The sequence below is a fragment of the Meles meles genome, chromosome 10, assembly GCF_922984935.1.
Source record: "Meles meles chromosome 10, mMelMel3.1 paternal haplotype, whole genome shotgun sequence".
NCBI classification, from domain to species: Eukaryota; Metazoa; Chordata; class Mammalia; order Carnivora; family Mustelidae; genus Meles; species Meles meles.
The window spans coordinates 57,951,990-57,974,224 of NC_060075.1; the positions used below are offsets into that span (position 1 = coordinate 57,951,990).

At 33.4% G+C, this 22,235-nt stretch overlaps 1 protein-coding gene across 6 annotated transcripts in view; it reads left to right on the forward strand.

The window, feature by feature from the left end:
* The window catches only part of SNX13 (sorting nexin 13), a 129,566-nt gene that overhangs the window by 46,325 nt on the left and 61,006 nt on the right, over window positions 1-22,235 (forward strand). For all 6 annotated transcript variants that reach the window (XR_006820495.1, XM_046020529.1, XM_046020526.1 and 3 more), the window contains 6 exons: window positions 2,835-2,937; window positions 4,239-4,328; window positions 5,166-5,287; window positions 19,698-19,819; window positions 19,906-20,007; window positions 21,322-21,410. Coding sequence is in view for 5 of the 6 variants with exons in the window: in XM_046020529.1 (XP_045876485.1) it covers window positions 2,835-2,937; window positions 4,239-4,328; window positions 5,166-5,287; window positions 19,698-19,819; window positions 19,906-20,007; window positions 21,322-21,410 (628 nt within the window). In the remaining variant the exon portion in view is untranslated. The remainder of the gene's footprint in view (window positions 1-2,834; window positions 2,938-4,238; window positions 4,329-5,165; window positions 5,288-19,697; window positions 19,820-19,905; window positions 20,008-21,321; window positions 21,411-22,235) is intronic.

A 22,235-nucleotide genomic window follows, 5' to 3' on the forward strand; every position in this document is an offset into this window, starting at 1 on the left:
TTTCTCAATGTACTTAACCACCTCCCACCTCTTTCACGATAGGGTTTGGAAGTTCTGTGTGGCCATTTTAGAAGGACTGCACCCACTGTTTGTGGGACAAATGAGAATCAAATCAAGCTCTACTCAAGGACTATTCCTAAAACTGCATATAATTTATATTTAACATTTTCATTATAATTGCTTAGGTATGGTATGGTATTAGGTGTGTATTGTATGTAGGTAGGTATTGGGTATGGTATTGCATATTGAAACAATTAGAAATAAGCTATAGGAATCAGATAATTTGGAATTTTGATTATCTTTATTGACTATAAAGACAATTGAAGACTATAGATCTGCAGCCCCCTGGGCTTCCTAAATTACACTCCTTTGTCACAAATGAAGACTGGAGCAGAATCGTCGCATAGCTGTGTGCTTGCACTTCTTCCCCATAGAGTCGGAGTCATGGCTGCTTTCATTGACTAGAGAGGAGACTGTTTTTTGGAGATGTTTCTCTGAAAATGAGTGATATCTTCTCTTTGATGAATAAGCCTTTGGCAAAAGTGAAGGCGAATGATTTCAGGCTATTTCCCAGTATTTCAGAGAGGGAGGAAATTGTAGCTTTTCTTTGTCAGTAGGAGCTGTAGGAAGCCTTGGAGACTGGAGGGTGGAGAGTCATCTGTCACACACTGAAGTGCTCCGCATCAGGGTTTGGAAGAGGGAAGAGTGCTGAGTCCATGTACTTCAAAGTCATGACAACCTACCTGCTCCTTTTCTGAGTGTGCAGGTTTACCAAGGAGTAAGCACAATCGTTTTCAGATACTTATAAAGTTCTGTAAAAGTTTTTAAATAAGGCGGGATATTGGATGATGTGCTAGGGTCACTAAAAACTCTTTAGATAAAATTAAGAGTCACATGATAGGGTCTGAAATTCCAGTTTGGTGTTATATCATAAATGTTCTGATCTGATGTTCTGTTCCAGATTGTAAATCTCAGTGAAATTCACTGCAGTAGTAAGGGGACTTCAAGTTGAGTTCTAGAAAGCCTCCCAGAATTATCTTCAATGATCAGGGGATTAATTAGTTATTTTTAGATTACTCAGTTGTGGTCAATGAGTATCCAGTTCCTGAATTAAATCTTTCCTATTTTGGCTGTAATTAGAAAGCATGATTGTTTTTTCTTTAGTGTAACTTAGTATAGTTTAATGCCTTATGAATTTGAAGAACAATGTAGACTTCTAAATAGCAATCTCAAGTAAAATAATTGCATTTCATAAAATCATTTCTTGGTTTTAATGTGTTTTATTGTCTGAATTTTTGAAGATACTTTTTTTTTTTACTTCTATAAAATGCATAAAATGCAAAATTTAGTTTGAGAGGAATTAATACATTTTCTTATGGAAACCACCTTTAAAAAAAATTCGGCAGTTAACCATCTACGATGTTGATAATATATATGTTTTGCTGATAAAGCTGATTCCATATTTTCTAGTAAAAGATAACTTTTGGAAGGAAAATCACTTAGAGATTTTTGTATTATGTGTTTTTTTATTTGTTTTTTGGGTGCATACTTTTGATACTGTTTTATGGGTTATTTAATGGCATTCTGTTAGGTTGGGTGATGCATTCATTTGTAGCACCTGTTTTTACTTAAACCTCAAGGCTAAAACAGGTGCTTTGTAAGTTTAGACTGTTAGCTTACTCTCCTATTATCATTCTTTGGACAAAGGTTAATACTTTATCTGTGTTTCTCATGATAATTTTAGAAATACATAGTATAAGCATTTACTTATGTCTGTAAATCAGCTTATCACTAGATAAAACTGAAATATGGGGCCATCTTGAGTCTTAGTAATAGTATCAGATGCAAGACAGGTGAAATTTATTGACAATTCTGAGGCCAGCTTTTTAAAAAAGAAACAAAAAATTGATGACATGGGCTAATTTGACTTTGTTTTCTCAAATCATCTTTCAGCTTTTCTGGTGCTTTTACTGAAGAGCAGCAGATAGCCACAAAAAGCAGGGGACTTTGAGAATCTTCCTTTTAGTAGTTGAGGCTGACCCATATCTAATTTTTCATAGTTCCCTTCTTGTTACGACAGCAGTTGAATTGTTGTAAGATTATTATAAGATTATTATAAAGTTAGAATTTGATGTTTTTCTGTTATGGATTTCCTATCTTCTTAGTGGTGCTTAGATTTAATTGGTAAATTTTGAATATATAAAATATTGATAACATTTAGTCAATACTTAGAGTAAAACAGTTCTAAGCCAGTTTTTATCTTGCCTCAACTCTATAATTGTTTTAAAAATAATCAGCCTTTGGGATGTATTTATATGTATTTTTAAATTCCAGTCTAATTATAAGCTATGTCTTTTTTTCCCTTCTTTGGCCTTAATTTATTTTCTTTCCATAATCGCAAATTACATTACTATCTGACATTAATTAGTTAATAGAACTATGGAAGTGTGTGATTTTAGCTATAGATTTAGATCTCATTTGTCTTTATCGTTGGTTAGTGAGCCTACTTATTTAGCGAGGGCTGATTTTTTTTGCCTGGGATTCTTTATGAAATATATGAAATATTATGAAATATGTGAAATATATTTATATAAAATATATTTATATAAAAACTTTGAAAGGCATTCTTGTATAAATTCACAAAATGCTTATCATTGTTTTAAACTTCAGAACATAACAAACTGTCAATTGCTTGCCTTGCCGAAGTAAAAACTGATTTTTTTAGTGAGTGATAAACCATCTATTAAATCTGAAAAATATCTTTGGTTAATAGATATGTTAAGTTATAAAAGAATTTTGTTTTTGTTTCTGTAATTGAGTTTTTTCTTCCCCAGGGGCTTTGTGGTTACTCTCCTCTTTGGAAAAACAAACTCAGAGAAGTACCTAGAACAGTGTGAACACTCATTTCTTCCTCCAACGTCAACTGGGATTCCTAAGGTAAATAGGGTAAAGGAAGGTAAAACCTCACAGTCTTGTTCTGTGAAATGATGGTACTGTGATCATCTGAATATGGCTTGACATATGTTCCTACAGGTCACTAACACTCACTATAAACTTACGGGACACTTTCTAATCATGCTTAGAAAATGTGTCTTAAAAGATTACTTTGAAAACTTTTGTAGTGTTAGATGTTCAGAGTGGAAATGCAAATTTTGGGGCCTCTTCCTACTATTATGACATAAGATTTCAAAATATGGAATGAAATAAATTGCATAGAAACCAGAGAAAAGAAAATGGGTATTATTTTTTAACTGACTTGAAAAATACAGCTTTCAGTTAGGCTATTCAGTATCTATAATTTTAGTAATTTAGGCCCAATTATATTGATATCATCTTGAGTGTTGGTATTTTTTCCATTTTTAAATATCATAATCTGTAAAATTGGAATTTAGTACTGTAGGTAGGCTTCAGATTTGCATTGTCTTCAGTTCTTGTGGTATTGGGATGGTTTGTTTAATCTTGTATGAAGAGAGACAAAGTAATCTGGCGTTGATATCAGTATCTTAACTTTACAGTTAATAACTTGTTCATTATGTGCTAAGATGTAGGAGATGCAGAGATAGAAATATATAGTATAACTTTATATTGCTTAAATAAAAGAATTTCACCCTATCCTTGGAAGTTGCATGTTATAATTTGAAGGATATGTTTTATATATGTATTCATGGTTTGTTTTTTTGTTTTATTTTTGTTTTTTGTTTGTATTTTTAATTAAAGAATGTCCCACTACTTCTCACTTTATTTCCAGGCCACTGAACTTACTGAACACTACAGAGAAATAGAGAAATTCATTTTCTTTTGTTGCTAAAAATTGTCCCTAAATAAAATTAATTAAAATATATTTATTTGGCACTTTGTATACTGTTTTGGGCTGGGAGGGGGAAGGGAGAAGAGGAGGAGAGTTTAATAAAGACAATTATTAATTTGATTCACCTGAAACACGAATTTATGATTTTAAAGTTTCACTGAAATACAGCAACAGTGTATCTTACATTTTCTGTTTTCTCACATTCTAAATAATATTGCTGATTTTACAAAATTTTTGAGGATAACAATAGGCTTTTTTTTTCTGGGTGTCTAGCTGCATTAACTTGAGAAATAGTGTTTGGTTTGTACAGAGCTTTGAGAAATAAGGTTATTGACTGACTTGAAGATGGCAGGGAAGTTGCAAGTTAGAAGTAACTATATAGACTTTAAATAAGAGAACTATGCAGTAAAATGTTGTGATTTCCTTTAAGTGCTTAGAAGAAATGAAACGAGAAGCCAGGACTATAAAGATTGATAGAAGATTGACAGGTGCCAATATAATTGATGAACCTCTCCAGCAAGTGAGTTTTCGTATGTGGTATTTGAATTCCTTATCTTGTGCTATAAGGTGTATTTCTTTTGAAAATACTAGGAAATAATTTTTGCTATTTATGTAATATGTTGGAAAGTCATTATAATGCTGTTCTTGGATTCTGTACTTAAGGAAGCTGCCTTATTTATGAAATCATTTATAATGAAGTGGTTTATATAATATTAAAGCCTCTTGTTCGAACTTGCATTTAATAGAAAAGTTTTCTCTGACGTATTTAATAATGTTTCGAATTATTTCAAAGTTAAAATGCTCTTTAGCTGATGAATAGGCTTAGTGTTTTGGCAAATCAGACAATTCGTACTATAGTTTTTTAATGGTTATACCTGATTTGATTAAAAAATATTAAAAAATTGAATTAAAAAAATTACTCTCTCCAGATATTTTTCATTGGTGTGTGATTATATGATTATTATAATGTGTTCTTTAAAATTCTAACATTTCTTTTATAGTTAAACCCATATTTAGTTTATCTGATTTTCAAAAATAATATACATCAAGTTGTATCATTTGCTGAATTGACTGATTGTATTAAATCAATTTTGCTGATACTATTGGCAGTATCAAAGGTATTAGATTTAAGTGAACTTGGGTAGTGGGTGACTTGGGACACCAAAATAATTTAAAATTTTTTGAAATGGATTTTTAGTATATTGATCCTTTTGTAATAAAGGCAGTTCTTTGGTATCACAATTGAGTATGTAGAGAGTATATATAAGTTGGTAAATAATCCTTTTAGGTTTTAGTTTGCTGCTCATACTTTTTAAATCCTAAAAAGTTGTGTTTTTCCCCAATATTTTTGTTTTAGGTTATCCAGTTTTCCTTGAGGGATTATGTCCAGTATTGGTATTATACACTAAGTGATGATGAATCTTTTCTTCTTGAAATTAGGCAGACTCTTCAAAATGCACTCATTCAGTTTGCTACTAGGTAAGGTCACTGGTACAGAAAAAGTTAAATAATATTGTTTATACCAGTAAGGAAAATGACTTTTAAGTGGGAGGGGGAAATTATTAATTAGTAGTAATTACTAAAAGGTGAGTCGAACAGTAGATGATTTTGAGATAACAGATTATAGAACTAGAGCTCTAAAAACCTGTAATTCTTTAAATTTAACCTTTACATTTACAGAATGTTTATCTTTATTAAACCCTGTTCTCTCAGTCTGAATGTCAGTGTCTTCCTCAGGGTCCAGTCATGTGACTTTCAACTCACTTATTGAGAATACTTTTTTTTTAACCTCTTACCCAGATACTCTGTTTCATTTGAGTGCCATGGAAATAGTTTCAGTAAAACAACTCTTACTTTTAGCACATACCTTATAGAAGTCTCAGTGGAGAGGAAACCAAAGGAGCATAAATCACTGGAGAATATTCAGCTTATTTATTTTCAGAAGGGAGTGTATTTTTATGAGTTTGCTTTAAGAAATTTTTGTGAGATATACTAAAATTCTTACTTTAAAAAACCCACTTACATACTGCCTCCTCTATGACAAAAATATTTTGGTCTGTATCATTGTATTTAAACTACTTGATTTTTTTTGGGTGGCCATTTCATATACAGAAGTGACTTATTTTTGAAAGAAAGGATTTTATGTTTAGTTGAATTTGATTTTTTTTTTTATTATTATTAAAAGATTTTCCTACTAGCCTATAGCCTCAAGGCAGGAAGCTGCATGCCATGGCCATGAAAACATTTTTAAATCTGACTGTGTTATTTTTCAGCCAAGCCTCTTTTCTTCCCTACTTAGATTCTTGAAATACAGTCTTGTACTTTCAAGAATCTTGGAGAGTAGAGCTTTGCCCTGGGGCTTTTACTGCATTTTTATCTCTGTGCACATAGATGTTTCTAGCTCAGGCTGCCCTGTCAGGACTTTTCATCTGTAACTCAGTTAATCCTAAGCTTTGGAGTAGGAGGTTAGTTCCTCAACCTCAGGTCATTGCGGAGGCCTGCAGTAATGTTTATGGTTTGGATAATAACCTTACTTGTAGAGGTAGATTTGAGTGCCTTCTCCCTTAGTATTAACAGCAGACGTTTGCAGTGTAGAGTCGCTGTAGAACACAGAAAATAAAGAATAATCAAACTTCAAAAATAGGACTTAATCTTCTTTATTTCATATATATATAACATTATTGAGTATTAGGTATTCATTCAGTCAACTCTTCTGAGTCAGTCATTTGCTACTTTTTATAGTAACATCATCCTAATGACTGTTTTTTCCCCCTTTGGAAAGGTGGGAATAGGGGTTCATTACAGATGTGTCTGACTGCCTAAGTATATATTGAAATATAACAGATTTTAAACCTGGAAAGAACTTTGAACTAGTAATTGGGAGACTTCGGTTTGCATCCTGCTCTACTACTTAGCTATGGAACTATGAGCGTGTATTTTGAACTTTTTGAATCTTGGTTTTGCTCATATGTGATATAAGCATAGTAATATCTGCCCTGTTTTGTGTTCCTCACAGGGTTATTATTGGTATCAGATTCATCTATCCGTTCAACTAATATTTTGTGCTTCCTTTGTACCAACCAGATGCTGCAGATACTCCAGTGGAAAAAACAAAATCCCTGATCACTGGAATGTAATGAAAATAATAATTGTGAAAATATTTTGAAAACTGTGAGGGAATTTAGAAATTTAAGTTTTTAATGTCCTCTGACACTTAAAATTTCACAAGAGATGAGGAAGCTAAGGTCCAGAAAGATTAAATGATCAGTGTAGAATTATCTGGTGAATTGGGTCAGCGTAAGAATTAGAATCAGATTGTTCTTAGCAGTCTAGTGTTCTTTCCTCCATTCCATACCAGATATATTATGATCTCAGATTTTTCATCTTAGTTTCCCCACTTTTTTTTTTTTTTACCTTTCATAGCAGTGCTTTCCCTGTTTTGATTCCCCCAAATCACTTTTTCTTTACACTTCATGTAGTAAATTGTTTGTTTTTGGTTTTTCCCGTTTTGTAATATTGTATGCTATCAAGCTGAATACTTAGGTGATTGCAGGAAGAGTCGAGTTTCTTCCATCCTCAGCTGAACTGCATTTATATCTTTGCTTTCTCATTTGCCTTAAGATTTTGGACAAATTAATAACTTCTTTTGAGCCTTAGTTTACTCATTCACAGAGGTTGATAATAACAAAGTTGCTTTTGAGGCTGTTTTCAGGCTTAAAATGATAATGAGGAAACAATCAGAGTATCAGCATAAAATGAAATGCTAATTTTGAGACATAATAGGAGGCAAGGAGATATTTAGAGTCTGAAGTCCTCATTTTTGAGCTTTAGTGCTTTTATTTATTACGCTGTATGGTCTTGAATGGGCAAAACACATAAATTCTTAAAAGAGTATGGTGATAACCCATATCTACTTATCAGATTATCAGGGTTAAATGACATCACATGTCAGAGAGTACTTTATAATGATAACACCTTGTGTTAACATTAGTACTTGTTACTCTAGTAGCAATTCGGGGATGGAAACCTTGACTTCCCTGTGGTAGAGCCTGGCTGTGAACTAGGCTGGAGCTTTAGGGATTGAATCTGAGATAACTTGTGTATTTTATTTCTCCTTGAAATAACATATTATGTACAAGACTGAGTCCTGGGAGATTGTATTATAATTCTACCTGTACCATTGAGTTACATTATACTTAAAATTTCTTAACATGTGTAAAATAATAATAGTAATACTTGTAGCAAACTTGTGAGAGTTAAATGAGATGATGTCCAAAAAGCATTTCCTGAAGTATTTGTTAACCAGTAAGTGGTATATTGAGCAAGTTACTTGTCTTTCTATGTCTCAGTCTCTGCATCAGTAAAATGGGATAATTATTCCATTAGGCTCTTGTAATGTTAATCTAGAGTAGTGCATGTCTAACACTACAGGATCTAGTACATAGCAAATGAGTGAGTGTTAACTTGGTTATTACTGTTAATTTTTGTTGTTTATTACCTTCCTAGGATATATACACACAGTTTCTTTGAGCCTGTCTTAGTTTGTTCTGTTTTGTGGGGGAAGGAGCAGATAGAGACTATGTTAAAGCACATACAGTGGAGAGAAAGTAGTCATTTGTGTGATACTGAGAGCAGTTTTTATCTAGAGGTAGAATGAACCAGAGTAACTGATTGAAGACCTCATGTGGATTGAGGTTAAAACTGGTCTTCAAGAATGAATAGTGGGATAGACAGAGGGATGAAGGACATGTTAGGAAAGAACAAAGTTCTGAGAAGGGGAATAAGGTTAGTGTGGTAGAAGCAGTAAGGAGATACAAGTGATCAAGGAACCTTATTGCTTTAAGAGGTGTGAAATGTGGCAGCTGTGTTGCTCTATGTTCCCCTTAACCCCAAGATTAGCAGAAAGTAGATATATTCTAATGCCACTGTGTTCTTCCTAAAGGGTTTTCCCATGGCAGAGGAGGTATGAGTAGGTAGATTCCAGGATTCAGTGGTTGTAATACTAATGATAGCATTCTTTCCAGAACAAGGGGGGATATGTTTTGAAAATTTAACCATTTTTCTCACTAACCATTTTACTATAGAACCAATAGATCATGTGTTTAGATTTGTCCAAAAGGCAGGCACAACTCAAATAATGGACATTTGCAACAGTAAAGCTCTTTTGCCATTTTACATTCTTTGCCTTTTGAAAACTTAGCTTAAAACTGACTTGGGGTGCCTGGGTGGCTCAGTGGTTTAAGCCTCTGCCTTCGGTTCAGGTCATGATCTCAGGGTCTTGGGATCGAGCCCCGCATCGGGCTATCTGCTCAGTGGGGAGCCTGTTTCTCCCTCTCTCTCTGCCTGCTTCTCTGCCTACTTGTGACCTCTCTCTCTGTCAAATAAATAAATAAATAAATAAACAAAAAAAAACCCCTGACTTTAACTAGAAAGGTGATTATTGTCATATTTACTACAATACAACAAAAACAATTAGGAACCATTAAGTATTAAAAAGAAGGGACAGTAAGTTAATGTTTTTGCATGTGTAGAATAGATCAGGGGTTGTTAATTGTATAGTTATATAATTCATATAGCACATAGTTTACCCACTTAAAGTTGGTGGCTTTTAATATATTTATAGAATCCTGCACCTTCATCACAGTCAATTTAAGAACATTTTAATGATTCCACAAGAAACCTTGTATCTACTTTCATTTACTCCCTTCATTTCCCCCCAAAGTTTCTAGCTCTAGTCAACCACTTATCTACTTTATTTCTCTCTGGTTTTGCCAATTCTGGACATTTTATATGAGGAGAATAATACTGTCTATGTTCTTTTATGACTGGCATCTTTCACTTAGTACAATGTTTTCAAGGTTTATCCATGTTGTAGCAAATGTTATTACTTATTCTTTCCTAATGCTGAATAATATTTCACTGTATGGGCATAAACTACATTTTGTTTATCCATGGACATGTGGACATAGGGATTGTTTCTACTTTCTGGATATTATGAAGAATGCTACTATGAACATTCATATACAAGTTTTTCTGTGGACGTGTGTTTTCATTTCTCTTGAATATATAGGAGTAGAATTTCTATGTCATGTGGTAACTCTTTAACTTTTGAGGAACTGCAAATTGTTTTCCAAAGTGGCTGCATATTCTCACCAGCACTGTATGAGGGTTCCATTTTCTCCGTATCCTTGCTTATACGTGGTTTTGCCTGTTGTTTTTTTCTTCAAGTTTTATTTATTTAAGTACTCTCTGTAACCCATGTGGGGCTTGAACTCACGACTTTGAGATCGAGAGTCACATGTTCTACTGACTGAACCAGCCAGGTGCCCATGATTTTGTCTGTCTTTTAGATTACAGCATCCTAGTAGGTGTGAAGTGATATTTCATTATGGTTTTGATTTGCATCTTCCTAATAGGTAATGATATTGAGCATCTTTTCATATGCTTACAAGTCATTTGTATAGCTTCTTTAGAGGATGTGTATTCAGATCTTTTCCCCATTTTTAAATTAGGTTATTTGTAATTTTATTATTAAATGGAATGTATGATAGTCAGGTTTTGAAAATACAATTTTATTGGACAGTCACACTGATTTGTTTGCATTTTGTCCATGGCTGCTTTTGTACTACAGCGGTAGAATTGACTAGTTGTGATCCCAGACAGTGTCATCTGCAAAGCCTGAAATAGTTGCTCTTTGACCCATTAGACTTTTTTTTTTTTTTTTTTAAGATTTTATTTATTTATTTGACAGAGAGAGATCACAAGTAGACAGAGAGGCAGGCAGAGAGAGAGAGAGGGAAGCAGGCTCGCTGCTGAGCAGAGAGCCCAATGCGGGACTTGATCCCAGGACCCTTAGATCATGACCCGAGCCGAAGGCAGCGGCTCAACCCACTGAGCCACCCAGGCGCCCCTCTTTGACCCATTAGAGAGAAGTTTTCTGAACCCTGAAATAGTTTTGTAATTATTAAAATATTTAGGAAGTGTTGTTGGGGCACCTGGGTGGCTCAGTGGGTCTGCTTTCCCCTCTCTCTCTCTGTCTGCCTACTTATGATCTCTGCCTGTCAAATAAATAAATTTTTTAAAAAATCTTAAAAAAAATATTTAGGAAGTGTTGTTAAACAAATAGGAAATATTTTATTTTATTTTATTTTTTTAAAGATTTTATTTATTTAGTTGAGTGACAGAGAGATCACAAGTAGGCAGAGAGGCAGGCAGAGAGAGAGGAAGGGAAGCAGGCTCCTGGCTGAGCAGAGAGCCCGATGCGGGGCTTGATCCCAGGACCCTGGGATCATGACCTGAGCCGAAGGCAGAGGCTTTAACCCACTGAGCCACCCAGGCGCCCCACAAATAGGAAATATTTTAGAATAAAAATCATGTAATATAGTATATGATTTTGGCTGTGTAAAAAACTGTCAGTATGGGAGTCCTGCATCGGGCTCTCTGCTCAGCAGCGAGCCTGCTTCCCTTTCTCTCTCTCTGCCTGCCTCTCTGTCTACTTGTGATCTCTCTCTGTCAAATAAATAAATAAAATCTTTAAAAAAAAAAAACTGTCAGTATGTATGCATAGCAAAGAGATGGATAGGAAATACACTAAAATATTAACTGGTCTTTAGATTGTGGATTTATGGCTGATTATAACTGATGCTGAAAGTCAAAAGAAGGAAATTACACTTCACGAAATGAGAATGTATTACTTTACTTTTAGAGCCACCGACAGACAGAAACATTTTCTAATGAGCAATAAAGATCTCTAGGATGGCTTTTTTTAAAATAAATTTTCCTGTTTCTCCATATTTTTATGTTCTTAGGAACATATAAGAATAATTTTTTTACAACTATAGATGATGTATTTTGTATAGGCAGCCACTGTCCCTTTATGTCTTCAGAAAGTGATCTGGAAAATAATGCTTAATATAGTGTTTTGTACATGACGAATTAGTGAGTAGTCAATAAATTCTTGTTGATTGAGTTCCTGTTTATGATTTACATGTTACTTTTTTTCCACAGAATTTTAATATATTTCACTATTAAGTCTAGGAATGTTTCATTTGTCAGGTACATTTTACTAGAAATCTTGTTTATTAAAATAGTTAACAGCATTACTTTAATTTTTTTAATATTTATCATTATACCTAGGAGGATGTATACCTAGCCCCAGGTTATTTATTTTTTTCCTTTCCTGTTTAAGACTTCCAACTCTGTGTTCTTTACACTCAACCTCTAAAATAGGTGAGTGTGCTTCACAGGTGTTTCTCTAAGTTCTTCATTATATTCAGAGATCCACATCCTTTAGAATATCTGAATCTTTAACATCTTTGAAGCATTGGGCCACAGGATGTAGAATTAGACTTCTTACATAGTGATACATTTCACTAAATACCATTTCCTTTAGTGTGGTTATATAAAACTGCACACCTAAAATGTTTCTCCATTTCTTCCAATTTGTTTGTAACTTTAAGAGTCAGGAAGTTTTGTGTTCTTATTAAGGTAAAGAAAACATTGAATTGAAAATTAAGAGCCCTGATTTATTATTTTTTTTAAACAAAGCCTTGATCTCACTAGCTATATAATCTAGAATAAGTAATTTAAGTCTGGAGCTGTAATGATAGCAACTTGTAATTATTTCAGATCCGTTGAAGTTCTAAAATACTAAGACTCCCTGGTGAGGTCAGTACTAATCTTGGTTTGTTTTTATTTTGCCAGTCATACCCTGTCCTCAAAACATGGGCTCATATACTCCGTAAAACCTTACATTTTGAATACCATTTGGAGAGTTATTTATTATAGTGTCTAATGTTGGTAATTAGATTTAATTTACTTAGGAATTAAGGTACTTTTCTAATCTATTATTTTACTAGTAGGAAGTCTTAGAATAGGATCATAATAAAGTTTTTATACCTCTTTATATTTCTATATGATCAGAAAGAATGCTTGATTTTAGACATAAAGGACATTTAGTAAACTAATCCTTTTTTGATGCTTAAGTCTTCTATCAGTGAAAACTTAGAAATTTTTATTTGATTATCCAGATGACTGCTATTCTTTATAGAATAGGGAAAACAATATATTTGTAGTTTCAGAAGTCTACTTTAAATTTCCCCACCATGGTTGATTTTAAGCTATTGTCAGGAAGTCACTGAAGGTGGAACTAGAAAAGAGATGTGCACATTTTGCTGTCCCACTTTTTTTTCCCCTCCAGCTGGGAAGAGGTGCAGCCAGTGAAGGGAGCAGCAATGAGACTTGTTTCCTTCTGCGGTTGCTAATTTAGTTCTTATAAAAGAGGAATTTTCTACACATATTTGAGGATTATGGTAGAGAGTAACAATAAATTTCATTTAAGTTCAGGAATGTTGTGAAAAAAATGTTACCTTCTTTTATACTTAACCTTATAATTTGATTTTTTAAAGTAATTTTAAAAGGGAAACAAAGGTGCTGTAGTGAAGTGGTTATAGTAACATGTATTATGAGTAAATTGAGATTGGAAGAAGGGCAATTCTTTTAATGGGTTTAGAAGCAAGTTTACAATTGTGTGCCTTAAAAATCTGCTCAAAATTGAATTTCATGCTGAAGTTTTTGACATGATAGCAAAGTATTCCTTCAAGGGCTCCTGAAGGATGGAAGCAAGTAAAGGTTTATGTATTATGAAGAGTATATCCTTTATAAAAGGGAATTATGAGGGGTAAGTTATTGCCTGATTCGGTGGCTCAAGGAAGAAGGGATTCTTCTTTAGGACACCACCTGCTTTCAGCAAAAAATAGCTGTAGATCAGTTGATCAAAAACCCTCTACTGGAATAAAACTCTCCTTAAAATCTTCTCAAAGATGCTTGCTTGTTAAAATCTATACAGAAAAACTAGGAATTCTACTACAGTAAAGTTTTTTTTTTCAAAAATGCCAAGTTTTTTTTACATAGAAGACATATATACACACTTATACACAGTATGCAGTATATAGTCCCCTTTTTACTATTTTCAATTTTTTTATTTACAATTTTTTTATTTATAATTTTTTTTAAATTCCTATTTTTTTCCATTTTATTTATTTTTTTCAGCATAACAGTATTCATTGTTTTTGCACAACACCCAGTGCTCCATGCAAAACGTGCCCTCCCTATTACCCACCACCTGTTCCCCCAACCTCCCACCCCTGACCCTTCAAAACCCTCAGGTTGTTTTTCAGAGTCCATAGTCTCTTATGGTTCGCCTCCCCTCCCCAATGTCCATAGCCCCCTCCCCCTCTCCAAGATGGCGGAGAAGTAGCAGGCTGAGACTACATCAGGTAGCAGGAGATCAGCTCGATAGCTTACAATTTTTTTTATTTACAATTTTTTTTTTTACATAGAAGACATATATACACACTTATACACAGTATGCAGTGTATAGTCCCCTTTTTACTATTTTCAATTTTTTTTATTTACAATTTTTTTATTTACAATTTTTTTTTACATAGAAGACATATATACACACTTATACACAGTATGCAGTATATAGTCCCCTTTTTACTATTTTCAAATAAGGTCTTAATAGTCCTTTCTGAGAAAAAATAGTGTGGCATCAGGAACGTAACATTTATTATAGGATTGTTCCTGTGGGAAAATCAGTTTTTATTTGTATCATTTTGATAGTAAAGACCTTTTCCAGGAAATTATTCTGCCAAGAATGTGAAGATTACCTTTACTGCCAAACCCAACTAACCCACTTCTCTAGTCAGGCAAGTCTACTCATGATGACCCTTGCATATACCATGCTCATTCACTTCTTTTGCTTATTCCTAAATCCTTTCTTTCTCCCATTTCAGAGACATTCGTTAAGATTTAAGTGTAGCTGCCTTATTTAATACTTTTAAATTATAACATATCACTTAATTAACTTCTCCTTTTGTGTCTGGTTATCATGAACAAAATTTTAAGTTGTTTTTGGCACGGTCCCAATTCTGGACTACTGTAGTAGCAATTTTCTTAACTTACTTTAGTTAGCCAGAATTCTCCATTCCTTTTCGAAGACATACTGACCCATGCCCGTAGCATTAAAGCTAGGCGAGGACACCACTTTCTAGTACTTCTGTCCACTTCTATGCCGGGGTCCTGTCCCTAGAAAATCTGATGCACTTGGTCCCTGATGTGAGCTGAACATGTGTGATTTATTAGAGATAGGTAATCAAGCATGTTAAAAAAGAAAATTGTATTTGTTTCTGAACTCATGTATCCCAGTTTTACTTTTTTGTTATAATCATCACTTAATTTACTCCTATGTAGTTGGAGGAAGTGTGAGAATGGCAAGGTCGTTTCTGTAAAAACTAAGGCATTTGCTTTGGAATTTTACTCAAGCTAGTTGATAGATAGATTGCAGTTGATTCAGGTTTGCAGAAGACAACTAATGAAATATTGGTGGAAAAGTCTTAAAGGACACTGCATTCAGATTTGTTCAGAAGTGTTGTTAGTTGTCATGCCATTTAAAAGAAACTGGACACAATAACTGTTGCAGTGTTGTAATGTTTTATTAAAAACAAAAGCCACATTAATATCTCTTGGCAAAACCTTAGTGAAATAAAAGGTCTTAGTCTTATATTGAAAGATTTATATAATTTAAGTTAAAATGAAATATATTCATGACTCTCTCTTTTGATCAAATATTTTGATTTACTCACCAGTTACCAGTTTCCCACGTACTCTGTGTGTGTGTGTGTGTGTGTGTGTGTGTGTGTGTATTACACATGCTTATATGGGTGTTCAGAATGGTTTAAGAATCATGGATTCTTAAAGTTCTAAGTGTCCTTAAAGAGAACAAACCCTGGGAAGTGAGGTGATTTGCTGAATTTCACAACAAATGAAATGGTGAATGTTTTACTTGAATTAGAGACATATATATGCCAATTCAGTGCTCTTTTACAGAAATCCTTAGTTGATTTTGGTGTATTTTTTGCATTACTGGTGATGAGTTGTACAGTGCTTACAAAGATGGCACCAGTGAAGCAATTTATATAATCTCATTGTCAGCCCACGTGTTTGGGGTATTCATTGGATTTTTTTGGTATTAGCATTAAATAGCTTAAGGATTTAGAAAGGCAAAAGGAGCACCTCACTTTATGTTCTATTTCAGGACTTAAAGGAGTAAAGAGTCTCATAAGCACCTCATGTTGCCTTTCTCCAGGAGACACCTATTAACAGTGTTTTGACCCTGAAAAAGGAATCAGTAAATCTCTATGGATTGAGTGTCTCCAATGTTCAGTACATTATTTAGCCATGGGAGATACTACTGTGAATAAAATGAGCACAGAATAAAACGAAGTCTCTTGCTTCCTGAGATTTTTATCAGCAGTTGAGTAGTTGAATTTATCTCACCAGTTAAATTATTTAACTGTAGGTTGAAAGTGCTGTGAAATGTGACAAATTTGGTGCTATGAGAATGTATAACTGGAGATCCATACCTAGTCTGAAGGAATATGGCAGAGAGAGAGAAAGCCGAGGGGCATTGAAGGCTGCCATGTGGAATAGACATTTTAGATGAACTCTGAAGTAAGTGGGAATTGTCAAGTCAGTGTGGGGGAGAGCAGGGAAGTATGTGAAGAGTGGGCAGGGGTGAGCAAACTTGGCAGAGGGATTAGGCTGTCCAAAGGCTCTGAGAAGAAATGGAATTAAAGCCTCTAAGTCAGTAGAACAAAAAGCAAAGAAGAATGTGGAAGAGATGGTGATGCGGAAGTAAGCATGGTCCTCCTGGGTATGCAAGATCTTAGAGAAAGTAGTCATGCTTAGCCTGAATATCGATGGGGAGTTTTGAACAGTTTTTGAATCTCTTGTACTATCTTATTTGTATATTTAAAAAATCACTCTGGCTGCTCTATGGAAAACAGAATGGAGAGGAGACAAAGGCGGATGTGGGAGACCATTTAAAGTAAAAGGGCAAGAATAGAATGCTGGCATTGGGGATTGAGATAAGGAAATATGTGTTCAGAGAGGTATACTTGTTTGGTTTTTGCTCTTGTACTTTAATAAAACTTCCTTACTTGTTTGCATCCGTAGTTAACTTCTGTAATTCTTGAAACTGTTCTGTCAAGATACATAAGCTTCAAGGGCCTACTATGAAATTTAGGTTTTCAAGATGGGGTTGAAAATATTCCTGATTCTCTTGGTCATATAGGAAATAATGCTCTCCTATATTTAAGTTCAGGAAAGGAAAGCTTATAATAGTAATAATATGAAAGTGTAGGTAATAGGATTTATTGTAATAATCTAGGTGCTTTTATTAGAATAGGAATCATGTGGGGGAATACTTTAAACAAAGTGAAAAAGAGCCTTGACCATAAGGGTACTTGGATGGCTCAGTTAGTTGAGTATCCCACTCTTGATTTCAGCTCAGGTCATGAGAGTGGGCCCCGCCTTTAGCTCTGCACTGGATGTGGAGGCTGGTTTTGATTCTCTCTCCCCCTCTTCCTTTCCCTTACCCCCAATCTAGTGCTAGCATATGCTCTCTCTCTCTCAAATAAATAAATAAATAAATAAATAATTTTTTTTTTTTTTTTTTTTTTTTTTTTTTTTTTTTGGCAAAGTCTTGACTATAGGCATAATTTAAGAATAATTAATGGGGCGCCTGGGTGGCTCAGTGGGTTAAAGCCTCTGCCTTCGGCTCAGGTCATGATCCCAGGGTCCTGGGATCGAGCCCCGCATCGGGTTCTCTGCTCAGCAGGGAGCCTGCTTCCTCCTCTCTCTCTGCCTGCCTCTCTGCCTACTTGAAATCTCTGTCAAATAAATAAATAAAATCTTTAAAAAAAAAAAAAAGAATAATTGATACTAAGAGCTCTACTAGAAAACTACATATGGATCAATAGAAGAAAGTGTAGCTATTATGTAAATTGAATGACTTTTTAATTGTTTTTTATATTCATGTTCCATTTAGTATGTATTTATCAGTACACTCTAATTTTAGAAAGTACTTCACTGTCATGAGAATATTTTCAAATTTTGTTAAGACAAATACTACTAGAAATTGTTAGTAGATGTTTTCCTGATTTACAAAGGGAAGCAATGTACTACTGTTGTTCTTACCTTCCTATCCTAAAAAAGTTCCTTTGAGTTGAGACTTATATTAAATTTGCACATATTCAGTGGAAGTGAGTCAAGCAAAGGGAAAATAATGATCTTAGGTGGAGATACAGAATACTGTTCCTGGTTTTTTCCACACTCAAACATATTTGTGTATTGAAAGTAGAAATCCCTATTTTAAATTTAAAATAAATTTTATGTATTTGCATTGCTTGTTTATTTTCACTTATTGTCAATGTTATATCCTCTGTAATGAGTTGAAATGGGTTTAAAATGCCTTCTAAAATTAGTAAATTTTATTTTGTTTGAAAACTTCAATAAATTACATAAGTAACATTATACCATGAAACAAAACAGATATAATATGAAAGATTATATATTCAGCTTTCTTCTAAATTTGTTAGAATGACCCTTTTATGGATAAAATGAGCAATGGTCTATACCAACTGAATTCTGTTATAAAATTTTTAGATGTGGATGATTTTTTACCAATAATTCATGTAAAAACTTTTGAAAGATGCTTATACAGATTGTGGTTTTTTTCTTTTTGTTTTTTTTAATAAGTGAAAAGGAGACTCTAGAGACTGCCAGGTTTAAATTTTCTTTTTGGTTTTATGTTGAGTCCAAGTATTGTTACCAAAGTTAATATATGCATATATATGATGGCTCTTGTAGTATTTTAAGTAATGTTAACCCCTTCCCAGATCCCTGAGTACAGGTTACCTCTTTAATGTTTTTGTTTTTGTGTTCATGTACTTAATAATTTACTCTTTCTTCCCATGTGTGTAACAAAATTATAGTTGTGTATTTAAAAAAAGATGAGTGTTAATAACTTGTCTTTTTATTTGAGCATCTGTTATAGTCTTCAAAGCCATTAACACCTTTACGTTTTCTCTCAAAATGAGACAGTAATCAAGTTAATTTCTTCACTAGCTTCTTTATTACATATATTTGGGTAAATAACAGTGAATTATAGTATACTTTTTCTTTGCTCCTCTGCTGCCCAGCATCTTCATGAATAAATAGATTCTTTTATCTGTTTGGTATGTTCCTAAAAAGGTAAATTAATTTGAGTGCTAATTTAAGGAAAATTCACCAAAAAAAAAATACTTATTTAAAAATACCAATCCAACGAGAGGTGTAAACTGCTTCTGGCTTATCTGTTTTATTTGTTACTATTTCACTGATGCACTAACTTAGCAGTGTTTCTTGAGATTTGTTACTTTTAAGGTAGAGTAAATAGGTAACTTAATAAAATTAATAATCACCTTTTTCATGAGTATTGTGATATTTTGTATCATTCTTTAAGACCTATTATTCCAAATGGTCAAGTGTTGAAGTGCACTTCAACCACTTAGACTCATACCAAAGGTATTTGGTTCAGAATTGGGCTGTATAACTAAGAAGAATGTAGAGAATTCAGAAAGGGTTCAGAAGGAACCAAGAAGTGTCTCAAATGCTCTTCTAAAAGGAAGCAAAACCATTCGGAATCCCTAATGTACTCTTCTGTCTGGGTGAGAAATACATGATATACTTGGGGTCAGAATTTTAGATTGAACTGAAAGAAGTTTTTCTTTGTATTTTAAGCACTTAGGTAGTATTTTAAAGCCTTGGCACATAAAATACTTCAAATAATATTGTTCAAAGACTTGGTCAAGTAGATTTGATACACTTTGGGTCTTGTGAAAGGGAAGACTAAAATGTAATAGAAATTAAGTAAACAAAATCTCAGTGTAAATAAATTCAATCTCTCTGGTAATAGTGTTATTTAATGTCATTAAAATTAACTTACTTCAACTTTTTAATAAAAAAACATTTATATAATGCTTTTATCTAATGTGTTTTTTATAAGGTCAAAAGAAATAGACTGGCAGCCTTATTTTACTACACGTATTGTAGATGATTTTGGCACACACCTACGAGTATTCAGAAAGGCTCAACAGAAGATAACGGAGAAAGATGATCAAGCAAAAGGTAATACCTTTATTCCCTTGAAAATTAGGACTTTATTTAAAATATGTCTTTATCATTCTTTATGTCTTATTCTTTTCTTTGTGCAGGTACAGCAGAAGATCTGGTGGATACTTTCTTTGAAGTTGAAGTTGAAATGGAGAAGGACGTTTGCCGTGATCTAGTGTGCACTTCTCCCAAAGATGAAGAAGGTTTTCTTCTCAGTTTAACTCTTTGTAGGATAGTAACTGTTCATATTGGTTAGAGACAAGTTAGCAGAGCCAGGGAACAAAATACGGGTAAAGGGTGAAATTATTTTTACAGGATGGGTGGCATAGTATAGACGTTGTCACTATTCATCTTATTTTTTAACTCTTAAAAGTAGTTTTCAGATTTTTTTCTTTTTTAAAATTTAAAATTAAAAATTAAAATTTTTTAAAATTTCTTTAAAATTTAAAGATGGTAATTAAAGATTACTCTCTTCTTTTAAAATAGAGCAGGCACGAACAATTTATTACTGTAAATTTACTTTTTAGGATATATAGTAATTTATCTTCTCCTTGAATTTATCTATTCTATTTCAAGAGTATACAATTTCTATTGTATACTATTTCTATTGTATAGTCTATAGTCTAGTCTAAAAATGACTATTTCAAGAGTCATTCTAAGAGAATGAATATAATGGTTTCAAATATATTTTATGGAGTAGAATGGACTTGTCTTTTCTTTGTGAGAGGTTAGACTGGATAAGCTTTCGCTGAGGAGGTTATCTTTTCCTAGTTTTGTAGCCTCTCAGAAAGAGTCTTTGCTACTTGGCACATTTTGTATTAACAGGATCAGCTATATAATTCTATTTCCAGGAAGTGTCAGCATATGAACTACAGAGAAGTTGTTCTAGTTGTGGAAATTGTTCTCTTCAATTTTTAAATTGTGCTCTTCCTCTCCTTTTTCTTCTTTTCTTTATATTTACATTACAGTTGAATTTTTAATTGTCATTTCATTAACACTGGCATGAAATAATAGCTAAGTATAAGAAATAGTTACAGTGATTTGTAGTACTTTCATGTAAATTGAGGAAGTAGTAAAGTAGAAAAGCATATTCTTTTTCTTTTCTTATTACCTACCAGGATAGTGGAGGTTCTTTCTTGAAAGAAGGATTACAGGTATATCTTAAAATATGCAAATAGCTTGTAAGTACGCAAAGATAATGTGTAGTAGAAGTGTAGAATACGTGGTACAACCATAACTGTTTTGGGAGAAAACACTTTGATAATCGAAGTTTCTCAGTGATTCAAAAAACACAGTAAAACTGAGCAGAATAAAAAACAATATTGATTAATGAATTGTTACTGTTTGGAGAATAATGAAAAAAATTAATCAATACTGATTTGTACTAATTAATTATTAAAATAATAAGCTGCTATAATTGGGAAACTACTTATTTCTGCCGTTATGTGTTTTTTTAATCACAAATCGGTGGAGATTTTATTTTCTAATGTTGTTATAGCTAGCTTTTTCATTTCTAGGATTCCTAAGGGATTTGTGTGAGGTCTTATTATATTTATTGCTACCTCCTGGAGATTTCCAGAACAAGATCATGCGATACTTTGTCAGGGTAAGCTTAAACTCATACCAAATAAATGGCTATAAAGAAACTTTGTATAGTAATTCTCAAAATATTTGGTTTCAGGACCCGTTAAATTCTTAAAAATTATTGAGGACCTCAAAGTGCTTTTGTTCACATGGGCTTTATTTATCAACATTTACTGTATTATAAATTAAAACTAAGAAATTTTGAAATAAAAGACTATACAGGCACACATTCCATTACTTGATTTTTATCATCACACCATCATGTTCCTTTTTGAAAATATCACTCTGTGCTTGTCTCCTTCCATCCCTCCGAGATCCCTGGACAATACTTTGAGAACTATTTGACTTAGAGTTCAGTACGGGGATTTGGGGTTATAGCAAAGATACTTTTAAATTTTGTTTAATATAGCTTTACCTATAAACTTACTGGAATTAGGTTAATTAAAATAACACTTCTGGATAGAAACTTAAAAAAAAAACTAGGCAGCTATGATTCTGCTTCTTATAATTAGAAAATGAGTTAAAGTAGATGAGACCAGTCTTGGACTTTTTATTCCCCCAATATAAACATCAGTGTAAAATTCTATATAGAGGGGCACCTTGGTGGCTCAGTTAAGCAGCTGCCTTCAGCTCAGGTCATGATCTCAGGGTGCTGGGATCAGGTCCTGCACCAGGCTCTCTGCTCAGCAGGGAGTCTGCTTCTTCCTCTCCCTCTGCTTGTCCTCTCTCTTTGTGTCAAATAAACAAATAAACAAACAAATCTTTTTAAAAAAATTCTATGTACAGAGGTAAAGGAATAATACTTTTGATTGCTGGTTATGACTGAGAAATGCTAGCTAGCTAGGTA